Genomic DNA, 12,271 nt, shown 5'->3' on the forward strand with positions numbered 1-12,271 from the left:
CCTCCTTTTCATTTTTGCTGTAGAGGAGGTGCAAGGAGCCCGATCCGGATCTTAAAAGCCCGCCCCCGCCGAGCCCACTTGTTAGGAGCCCCATCCAGATGGGAGGGGCTACGCATACTTTAGAATCAGAATGAAAGAAGGCGGACCTGCTAAGCACTCGCTTAAAGTACCGTCTATTTGGCCCTAAGGACGCAATCCTCGGCAGGCTTAACAAAGTTGGGAGGAGGGACGTCCCACTGGCTTTACTTCCGAGTAAAAGTGCCCAGGATCTGGCTGCTGCTGCCCCCCCCCCCCACTTCACCAGGCTCAAGCGCCCCCATCACAAGAGCTGGCACGATCCTAAGCAGACGCACGGCGAGGTCCATGTGGCTTACTCCGAAGCAAGCGCGCAGAAGCTCGCGAGCAACTCCCCTTCGGGAAGCCGGATCCGGCCCGCCGAGCGCCGCACGCTTTTGCAGCGCCCCCGACCTCCCGCGCCAGGCACCTGCCGGGGCGGCGCACTCGACAGCGCCTTGGCGCAGCCGGCGTCGCTCTCCTCCGGGCGATCCCGCCTCCCCACCGCGGGCCGTCCCCATCAGCGGCCGGGGCGGCGGCGGGGGGCTCCCTCGCTCGCGCTTCGCTCCCTTCTCCCTGCAGGCATTGGCGAGGCCGCCTGTCAATCACGCGCCGCCACCCCCCCCCCGCCGCCGCCGCCCGCATCTCCCCCGGCGCCGCGCGACGGGGCGCAGGAGCGCCGCGCCGCCATCGAGCCCAGGCGGCGGCGGCGGCGGCGGCAGACGGAGCTCTGGAGAGCCGAGCGCGCGGCGGCGGCGGGCGAGCGCGATGCTGGCGCCGGAGGAGGAGATGCGGCCGGCGGCCGAGGAGGGCCCCAGCGTGGCCAAGATCTACAAGCAGCAGCGCAGCCCGTACAGCGCCCTCAAGACCTTCCCCGGCAGCAGGAGGCCGGCGCTGAGCAAGCGCTACGAGAGACCCACCATGGTGGAGCTCCCGCAGGTCCGGGCGGCCGTCGGGCACCCCCAGCACCACTTCCAGCCGCTGCCCGCCGCCGCCGCGTCGTCGGCCGGCGAGCCCCAGCAGCTGCCTTACCAGGCGCACGGCGCCTACCCCGGCGGCGGCAGAGCCTCGGCGCAGGGCCGTCCGCCCCGGACCCCGGGTCCGCGGCTGGGACATCAGGCGGCTCCTGCCGCCGCCGCCGCCTTCTCGGCCAGGTACGGCCACAGCCACCAGGGGGCAGCAAGCAGCAGCAGCAGCAGCGAGGGAAGCGGCGGCGGCGGCAGCCTGGAGCTGAGCGCAGGTATCCGCTGCGGCCGGGGGCTTGCCAGGCGCGGGGGTTCGTGGCACGCGACGTTCAGGGAGCCCCCCCCCCGCGCCGGTATTTCCCGCCACCTTTCTCGCCAGACGTAAAGTAACGGGAGTGGCCCCGAGCGCGTGCGGAGGGCGCGCGCCGCTGTTAACGCACCCCGAGTGCAGCCGGGGGCTTTCTGAGCGTTCAGAGCGCTTCGTGTGCGTTGTTTCGGCGGTGCTTGACGACCGCTCTTTGAGGTGGGCCAGTTTTAGGGAGAGCCGTTTTGTAGTTTGAGGATGGGGAGGGTTGCTGGGGCTGAGGAGAGGCTTGCAGCTGCTGGCTCATACTCTGAGCAGCTGCACTGTGCCAGGTCTCTTGAGAGGGGGGGGGGCGGCCATTAGGCAGTGTGAGGCAGCCACCTCAGGTGCTGGGGGGGCAGAGACCAGTGGCAAGGTGTTGGGGGACAGGGCAGTGTGTGCCCGCAGCCTGCCCTGAGGCCCCCCAAACCAGCCTGCTGCCCTCCGGTGCAGTGAGGACGTTGCCCTGCCCCAGAGCTGAAGGAAGACTCGACTGCCGGAGTCCAGCGGTGGCGTCCTGCCCCCTCTGCGGAATGGGGAGGAGGGTGTCATCTTGCCTCTTGCCTGAGGCAGCAAAATGCCTGGGGCTGGCACTGCTCATGGGGAACTGTAGCCAGCCTCAGACATCTCATAGGGCATTTCTGTGCTTGGAAATTAACCCCTGCTGGATCGTATGTTGGGCATCCCTTGGAAATGGCCTTCCGGGCCAGATTGCATCTGACTGACGCAGGAGCTGCACGAAAGGTTCAGGACGTGCAGGTGAGCGTGAGTATCCCACATGAAATCTTTCTGATATGCTATCAACTAAAAAAAAAGTTCTCAAAAGACTGGGGAGATGGCCCCTTCTCACCTCCCATCACTGACCCCTTCAGAAACTTATCTGCTCAGCCTCAGAGCCAGTTTCCAGTGTTAGAATTCACCTCGGACTGTATATAGTAAGAAAAACCGTCTCTGACCGTACACAACACACCTTACCCTTGCCGCCAGAGAACCATAGGTATTCCCCCCTACACACACCGAGGATTCACAAGCAGGGCTTTACAAGCTGGAGAGTGTTAACTTCCAGGCGGACTTGATCCGCGCATCTCTTATTTTCGAAGCGAAACAATTGGAGCAGGGTAGGCATGGGCTCTGGGGAGTGCCCTGTGCTGGTAGTGCAATGCGGACGGTGTGGGTGCTTCAGGCCCTAAATGTGGGGAACCTTACCTATTTGGGGGATCAGCAACCAGAGCCCCAATTCTGCTCTCTTATCTCTCCCTTTCCCAGCGGGCTGCCCAGAGAAGGGTGGGGTGGGGTGGAGGGAATATTGACCATGGCAGCAGGGCTTCCCGTTGGTCTAATGTGAAGAGGAGAAGCGGGGCCCTGACCTGCCACCATCCTCAGAGTGGCCCTCCCACCAACCATAGTTGCTGATGAGACTCTGCTGCATGGGGTTTGCTCTTGGCCCTTACAAGGGGCTTGGAGACTATCCTAGACCAGTTTTCAAACTTTCTGAACTCAGACCCCCCGCCCTTTAAACTTTACCTCCAAGCCTCCCCCAACCCCCAACTGGAAGTCATCTTTTTGGCAGGTGAGCACACCAAATCCTCGCAAAACAGCATCGGGATTTGTGGTTTGACATGCTCGACATCAGAAGAGGGCTAGAATGGATCTCAGATTCCGTCTTAAAGCCATCTGGCTAGGAATGGGGGTGGGGGAGAGGAGGAGGAGGAGGAGGAGCTGCTTGAACCAGAAGTTCCTACGTGTTCCCCGTTCCTCTGAGCAAACACTGATCCTCTGTTGGGAGACAAGTAGCTCTGTCTTCTACAGGATTGCTTCTCCACCCCCCTGGAGTCTTGTGCCCTTCCACAACTTCTAGGCCCCCCCACCCCCAGTTTGAGCAGCACTGCCATAGAAGGCCACACAGGGAAAAGCAGAAGGACACAGTTTGTATTGTCTCAAGGACACCTGGTACATCCATTGGATAAAATTCAATGTCAGTCCTACTTAGAGTGTTGTTGTTCAGTCGTTAAGTCGTGTCCGACTCTTCGTGACCCCATGGACCATAGCACGCCAGGCCTTCCTGTCCTGTGCTCTATCCCGGAGTGTGCTCAAGTTCGTATTCATTGCATCGGTGATGCTATCTAGCCATCTCATCCTCTGCCGTCCCCTTCTCCTTTTGCCTTCAATCTTTCCCAGCATCAGGGTCTTTTCCAGTGACTTTTCTCTTCGCATTAGGTGGCCAAAATATTTGAGCTTCAGCTTCAGTATCTGTCCTTCCAAAGAGCAGTCAGGGTTGATTTCCTTTAGGATTGACTGATTTGACCTCCTTGCAGTCCAGGGCACTCGTAAGAGTCTTCTCCAGCACCACAGTTCGAAAGCATCAATTCTTCGGCGCTCGGCCTTCCTTATAGTCCAGCTCTCACAGCCATACGTTGCTACTGGGAAAACCATAGCTTTGATTAGACGGACCTTTGTCGGCAAGGTGATGTCTTTGCTTCTTACTATGCTGTCTAGGTTTGCCATAGCTTTCCTTCCAAGGAGCAAGCGTCTTTTAATTTCATGGCTACAGTCACCGTCTGCGGTGATCTTGGAGCCCAAGAAAATAAAATCTGTCACTGCTTCCATTTCTTCCCCTTCTATATGCCAGAAAGTGATGGGGCCAGATGCCATGATCTTCATTTTTTTAATGTTGAGTTTCAAACCAGCTTTTGCACTCTCCACTTTCACCCTTGACAAGAGGCTCTTTAGATCCTCTTTGCCTTCTGCCATTAGGGTGGTATCATCTGCGTATCTGGGGTTGTTGATAATTCTCCCGGCAATCTTAGTTCCAACCTGTGATGCATCCAACCCGGGGTTTCTCATGATGTACTCTGCATATAAGTTAAATAAGCAGGGTGACAATATACAGCCTTGTCGTACTCCTTTCCCAATTTTGAACCAATCGGTTGTTCCATGTCCGGTTCTTACTGTTGCTTCTTGACCCTCATACAGGTTTCTCAGAAGACAGGTAAGGTGGTCTGGTACTCCCATCTCTTTAAGAATTTGCCAGAGTTTGTTGTGATCCACACAATCAAAGGCTTTCGCGTAGTCAATGAAGCATAAATAGACGTTTTTCTGGGATTCTCTTGCTTTCCCCATGATCCAGCGAATGTTGGCGATTTGATCTCTAGTTCCTCTGCCTCTTCGAAACCCAGCTTGTACTTCCAGTAGTTGTCGGTTCACATACCGCTGAAGCCTAGCTTGTAGGATTTTGAGCATAACCTTGCTGGCATGTGAAATGAGTGCAATTGTACGGTAGTTCGAACACTCTTTGGCATTGTCCTTCTTTGGAATTGGAATGTAAACTGACCTTTTCCAGTTTTGTGGCCACTGTTGAGTGTTCCAAATTTGTTGGCATATTGAGTGCCACACTTTAACAGCATCATCTTTTAGGACTGAGTCATTGAAAAGACTGGGACTTGCGTTAAGTCTTGATTAATTTAAGTCCCAGTCTTTTCAATGGGTCTACTCTAAGTAGGACTGACGTTGGATTTTACTCCTTGTATTTAACTGGGGTTTCCTCTACCACTTCCAGATCCAGTGTTATGCCTGGGATTCACTGTCCCTCTGATTTGTGCCTGGTCTGGTCTTGTTGCTGCTTGCCTGCAAATGAAATTAGGAGTTTAGACCCCCAGAAGGAGACATTATCTACAGCACGCTCACACACAGATCCCTGTGCTTTTGCCAACTGACATGTACAGATATTTCACACATCAGAATGATGCCAGCTTTTTGTTTCTTATATTGGTCAGAGGGTCCACAGCTTAGTCATGGGACGTTAGGTCTTTTGCATGCAGAAGAGACCCGAGCCCAATCCATGGCATCTCCGTTTAAAAGGTTCTTGAGTGACAGGGCTAAGAAAGACCTTGGAGACAGGCTACCAGTTGGAGCAGTAGAGTAAACCATGTTGGGTTATAGAAGGGCCAGTAGTCTGCCTCCGTATAAGGAAGCCTCATATGTTAGGCTTGTTTAATTACTCTTTGGCCTCCATCAGGCACATAAGACTTTTGCCCCAAAGGGGTGGGGTGGGGAGAGACTGTTAACCTCATATTGTGAAACTGCTGCGCATGGAAGGATGATTGAAAATATGACAGTCTTCCATGCCCTGTCTAAACCTTCTTGTGAAAAATGGAGCAGTATTGGGTAGCAACATTTTCTCATAGCTGCCTTGTGATAATGATTTTGCTTCTCTATTCACATCTGCAGCCTGATCTTTTAGAAGAGAGCTCCACTCTGCTTCTCCAATGAGGTGACAAGAGTCAGGGCCAAAATGACCATCTCTATTGACTTGCTTCTATGAAATGGATAGGGCCCTAGTACAGACTATTAGTGGAAAATAGACTAAAGATAATCCCCAAGTCTGGATGGGCACATAAGATTTTGATTTTTAAAAAAATAAAATAAAATTCTTGCGTGTTGGGTAGGTTAACTAAGATGAAGACAAGATCAAAATATTTCTCTCTCTCAAGGTATAACCTACTAAGGTGTATCCTTCTGTCTCTTTTTCCCCTCTTCTGCTACTGAAGGCTTGGTGTCGGAGCTCACGTAGTTCTTGATATGCAGCCTAAATTTGGCACCAGGAAATGGGAAATTGCATCTTTAAGCAGACTACAATCAAAAATGAATTACAATAAATCCTATATAATTGCATAGGTCATTCTCTTTAATGAGATTTTATTAACCTGACTGTCAGGCTTTTGAGTCGGGCAGATATTTTATCTTCTTCAACTGATAAAAGTGTCAGCTATAAACCACCGTATAAATATTCATAAATCTACACATCTGTGGCAGCCTATCAGCATCATTCTTTTGGACATTAAAAGCATTCTAATTACTTTCTGTCTAGCAGAGCTGAAAGGCTGCCTGTTATAGTACAGGGCTTGGCAGGCATGATTGCTTTTGTTTGCCCATCACAAATAACAGCATCTCTGTTTTATAGACTATGGGTCCAAGGAAATAGTCAGGGTTTGACTGATCAGGCTGAATACTGGGAGGCAACCATCTGGTTTTGAGAGCATTGGGCATCTCTACTCATCTGTTCATTTTGACACATCCTTTCCTTATTTATTTATTTATTTATTTATTGGGGACAATGAGGGGGGAGAATGGAAGCTGGTTTTACTAGCTTTGATGGCTCCCCCCCCCCCTTTAAGCAAATGCGATGGTGTCTTTTAAATGCCTTTTTCTGTGAAATTCATTAGCTGTGTCGGTTGCTGCCCTTGGCATGTGAGCGAAGTGCACCACAGGCTCCGTTTGCACCCAACTACAGAGCCGTTTCCTTGCAGTGTGACTGCGTGCCACGGGGAAGTTTGTATGAAGGAGCAACCGTGTCGTTGAGGCCGGCCATGCGGAGGGCTTCTTACCTCGTGATCTCCGTCGGGCTGGGAAGGAGAGAGACAGTCGGGTTGGAAATACCTATGTGACTCGTCTCTCCAGGCAGCTGTGTCATTCACACACACAGAGGTTGTTCGGTGGTGTGGAATGGCCCCACGAGGAAGTGTCTCCCCCATTCTTCTACAGGGGTATGTGAAGAGGACCCATTTCTTGGGCTCACGCATGTCTTTCCCATCTAGAACATCATGCGTGACATACGTACATCATGTGAGTGTACAGAGGACGATATGCCCTGGATTGCTCAAGGTGTTCTGCATGTGGTAGGAGGCTGCCTGAAAATCCAGGACTTAGGTTTTCCCTCACATGTACAGCCCATGCTCCAAGGCCCATTGTGAACCGTTCTGTTTTTTGTCACCCTCTTGGTTCTTTCCCTAATTGTTTTCTCAGGGAATATCTATACCACAGACTGGGATAATAGTCATTCCTGCTCAGTAGAATCCTAGTTTGAGTGAGGCAGAGCTGGTGTGGAAAGCCCCCGATTGTGGAAAGCTTCAACAGTTTAACAGGAATAAAATCCATATAATGTGTTTGTACATGTGTCCAAGCAAGTTTCAGTTCGCTGTATCAGCTTTCCCCAACAAAAAAAGCTTGCCCTCCAGATGTCTTGGACTACAATTCCCAACATCCCTGACTGGGGCTGATAGGAGTTGTACTCCCAACCTCTGGAAGGCACCACGTAGCAGAAGGCTGTCCTATATATTTGCTCATCATTTTCTTATTGACCTAGTGCTTTCAACGGTGGCTGCGGATTCTATAAAAATGCATTTTTAAAAATTTACATAATGAAATAAGACATCGTAATGTAAATTATTCATGTTTTGATTCTTCTTTCCCCCTCCCCACCCTGAATGTTCTCGGATATCCACATTCTCTTCTATGTAACCCCGTATCAGTTACATAAACAGCTCTTCCAAACTTGTAATTATCTGTATTTTACTTTGATGGCCTCGAGCAAATTCAGATTGTTTGGGCAGAAGGGAGAGGTGATGATCTTGTTTCATTATCAAAATGCCAGTACTGCAAAGACAGAAGTAGGATGCTCTTCAGAAGACATTTAACTGTCTGGTAAATATGATTGGATGCAGAGTATTATTGCTTGATTGGTCTAAGAGAATGAAAGGTACATGTAGGTAAGAGGTATGCAGAGGTGTTTTGGAAAGCACCAAATGGCAAAATAGCAGCACCCTGGTTCAGTGCTGACATTGCTGTTTCTTACCGAAACACATCTTGCAAATCTGTGTGAGTGAGGACACAAATGATTTAGCATCGCAGAGTTGTTCTTCACATGAAATGAGAATGAAGAACAAGGTGAATCCAAAACAAGGCTCACTAAACATGCAAATATTGTAGTCAGTTCAGGCTGGTAGTAACCTAATCACATAAAGCTGTTGCTGGCACCAGAAAATTGGCCTGCGGGGAAGAATACAAATTGTTGTTCAGATCCAGGGAATAAGAAGACCTTGGTTTTGGAAATGAGCAGAGATGCATGACGAAGGCGGACCTTGTGACACGCAAGGCCCTTCTGTGGCAAAGGACTAGTGCTCACTTCAGGAGTTACCCTCCCCTACACATGGTGGGGAGAGAATAGATTGCACCCTCTGTCCTGCCCATGAGATGCTCCTGCCCCATCTCCCAATACCACCAGTCAGCCCCATGTTGGCATAATGTTTTAATAGGGTCCGTGTGTATAAAATCCAATGCATATAAGTCCAAATTGCATGGTTGATTCCTGGACATCTTTGGCGTGAGGAGAAAGTTGATTGCATTATTTGGAGTGGGGTGATCTGGCACCCTTCCAAATGTTTTGGGTTACAACGCCCATAAAGCCCCAGCCAGAATGGCCAACAATCAGGGATTATGGGAATTGTAGTCCATTATATATTCTGGAGGTGACGGGCTCGACCTTGGGGGAGCTGGGGGTGGCGACGGCCGACAGGAAGCTCTGGCGTGGGCTGGTCCAGGAAGCCGCAAAGAGTCGGAAGCGACTGACCAAATAAACAACAAAGTCCATAACATCTGGAAGACACCAGGTTGCCTACCCCTGATTTAGAGTTACGCATGTTGGATTTGACATGCACACATGACCCCATTCAAATATTACGCAGAGTTGATGCACAAAAATGTGATTCAACCTTAAGGGTCCATCTTGTCTAAGGCTACCTCATCATTGAATGGTTTTATTATTAGGTTGTTCTCCTTACATTGTAAGTTGCATCAATGATATTAGGTTTTAGTTTTAATTTGTAAATTGCTTGCTGTGATACAGCCTTCCCCAACCTGGGGCCCTCCAGATGCATCAGACTACAACTCTCATAATCCCTAGATAGCATGATGGGAATTATGGGACTTGTAGTCCAACACATCTGAAGGGTGCCGGGTTGGGGAAGACTGCTGTAATGTTTGCCACTTGTTTCCTATTTTTGCAATGGCCAATGGCAAGAGAGCAGATATCCGATACTGACTTCTGCTTGTGACTAGGGACAGCATTAGATTTTAAAATGTTTAAATCGAGTGAGCATTATATATGCAAGCAGCCATGAAGGGGGCAGTGGGGTGACTGAAATGGAACAGGTGGGAGAGAAGGTGCAATCTAGTTCCCTTCCTCTTGTCATGTGTGAGAGTACCCTCTGAACCAGGTCGAAGAAGTCACAGCTGTACTGGGTGTACTGGGTGACATTCTTCAGTATTGCTACATTTGGCATGAAGATGACTCTTTTGAATCATGAAAGCTTGTGTTTTAATAATCACACTTGGCGTTTTTATCAGTCTTTCCTTTTGGGGGGAAAGTTCTCAGAGGCCGCATTCCAGTGGTGGCTGAAGGTAAAAAGGGTGGGGCAAAACCCCATCATATTCTACCTTAAATCTCTTACTGCGAGGAACCAAGCCTTAGGAGAGGCATTTCTACCTTCTAGAATGGTGAAAAAATGCACAGAAGCCCGTAGACCACCAAACGCCACGAGGCCAGGGAAAAGGGGGTGGGGCCAGGGAAAGGGGCATGGCCATCTGGGCAACCCTGAAGGACCCGATTGGAACCCCAGGAGGGCCAAATTTGGCCCCCAAGCCTGAGGTTCTGCACCCTTGCCATGTTGTTTTTCAGTCGTGAAGTCGTGTCCGACTCTTCGTGACCCCATGGACCATAGCATGCCAGGCCTTCCTGTCCTCCGCTCTTGCCATAAGTAGAGCCATAATTTTGTCACCATACTGCAGGGTGGGCAAGAGGTTTGAAGCGGAAAATGAGTGACTTGCCAAGCAACTGTGTGAATTCATGGCTGAGGTGAAATTTGAATTGCAAACTTCTCAGCTCTTGCTGTGTGGGCTACATTCTTTGGGGGTGCATAAGGGCCAAACTAGATGTGATGCTTGTCAGGTAGTTTGCCCTTGCATGGTTGATTTTTCATTAATGACTCCATGGAACCGAGGGTTGCTGAATCAGGGCCATAGGGGAAAGAGGCCTTCAACCCTTGTCCTCCTCACATAGTCCCAGTCAGACTAGCACGACGCAGAGGGGTGGGGTGGGGGTTGATTGGGACCACAGTGGGAGAAAGGGTTAAAGACCTGCCCTGTGCCAGAGTTCTGATCTGGATTGGACCCCTTTGTGCTGATAATTTGTTACAGCAAATCAACCATGCAAGGGCAAACTACATGACAAATGTTGCATCTAGTCTGGCCCTTTGTTAATACTGTTAACATGCTGGACTGTTATGGATGCAGTATTGCTTTATGCAGTGGAGGCTGGTGGCTCCGAGTTCCTTGGATACCTCCTTGAGAGTTCTGGCTGGTGTTGACGGAAACCCGGAATAGATGCACCGCCCCACCAAAATCGGTGCCACCAGCCCCCACTGGTTTTATGGCTTGTTTCTGTCATAGTCTTTGTGCAGTTGTCTACTTAGCAAAGTTGTACTAGAATCCAGGACCAAATCCACGATGCTGACACCAATTATTTATTTCAGAATGTTTATATACCGCTTCCCATTTTAAAAATCCCAAAGTGAAATGATAAAACAATACATCATTATAAAAGCACAACAATATTTAGACAAGGTAATGGTTGGGAAAAAGCCATGGCAAACAAGTACGTTTTTAATAATCAGTGAAAGCACATGATTGTCGGTGCCTGATGTATCGCAGAGGAGATGTTATGCGAGAGGGAGGGGGCCAACACAAAGAAGGCCCATTGCCCTGTCGCTGTCAGATGGGATTCTGCAGGAAGTGTCACAGACAGCAGGGCCTCCCCTGAGGATCATAGTGGTCTAACGGGTCTATATAGGGGGAGATGATCCTCCTATATAGCCCTAAGTTGTTTAGGGCTTTATATATGTCAATAATAAAACCTTGAACCTAGCTTGGGAGCAAGTTCCACACAGTATGGGACATAACACATTATTATTGAGGCATAAAATGAAAGTGTAGGTTGAAGTGCTGAGCGACTCAGTCTCGGTAGCAATGGCACCTTTTCCTATAGCATATTAGCCGGATATTAAGTCTGCAAGCAACTTCACATGTTGCAAGGAAGCACAAGTGAATTGTGCATCCTTTGTGCTTCTGGGGCAACAGGCAGAGCAGAAGATGCATACCGCCTCCACTGTGACCTGTGTGAGCCATCTCCTTACCTGGAGCATGTGCCACGTATGTCTGCAGGAGCAACCTGCAAGTTCACCATCTGCACATTGCCCCCGAAGAGCACAAAGAGGACGTGTGACTCGCCAACATGCTTCTCATCCACTTGAAAGCCATCTTGACCTGTCTGTGTTAGGACCTGAGTAAGGGACTGTTTTTCTGAGGAGTTGAATTGGACTGTATCACTTCAGATCACCACATATCACCATACAAGTGGGCATTGCCCACTTTGAAAGGCTCCCTGTGTTTAAAAACAAGTCATACAGTCTCCCCACATATAGAAAGCTAGTGAGTTGGGCGAGAGGGTTTTAGCCTAGCTTACCTGATCTGCTAACCTTTCACATGTGAGTCTTTTGTTTTGTTCGTAACAGTCTGAAATGCTTCAGTCCAGGAAGGACTGTGCTTTGTGCTTTTCCTTTAGGTTTGGCTTCAGCTCAGTGTTGCAAAGTACCTTTTCAGTAAAGCGAAAGGCTAATTCTAAGCCCTTCTACTCTCTGGGTCTCTCCTGTGCCATCCATCAAAGAACTCTGTGGTCCCCTTTGTAGTTGGTCTTGGGAGGATAATGCCTTTGAACTGGAACAATGTATTCAGGTTTGTAAATAAACATTTCATCCATTCTGGTTCTGTTTGTGAACTTTTGCACCCGCGCAACTGTTGATAGCATTGGAAGATCAGGAGCACTTGTCCAGCTTTCAGTTGAGGGTAAGATCTGAAGGACTTAAGCATGCAAAACATCACCGAAACCAACTACCCAAACCTGTTTGAGTTCTGCTTTGTTCCCTGTGTTGTACAAGGTGGAACCATTCCTTTGGTGGAACAAGGATGTTTAGCAGCACAACTTTCCATTTTGTTTGGGTCCTCAAAGTTTTGGACAGTC

General features: G+C 49.8%; 1 protein-coding gene across 1 annotated transcript in view; it reads left to right on the forward strand.

The window, feature by feature from the left end:
* Positions 1 to 822: 822 nt before the first annotated feature.
* Positions 823 to 12,271, forward strand: part of BEND4 (BEN domain containing 4) — a 35,481-nt gene continuing 24,032 nt past the window's right edge. The window contains 1 exon segment of the mRNA XM_084860326.1: positions 823 to 1,294. Coding sequence (XP_084716452.1) covers positions 823 to 1,294 — 472 coding nt within the window.

The sequence above is a fragment of the Heloderma suspectum genome, chromosome 5 (assembly GCF_057233095.1).
Source record: "Heloderma suspectum isolate Gila_16-S chromosome 5, 16-S_ref, whole genome shotgun sequence".
NCBI classification, from domain to species: Eukaryota; Metazoa; Chordata; class Lepidosauria; order Squamata; family Helodermatidae; genus Heloderma; species Heloderma suspectum.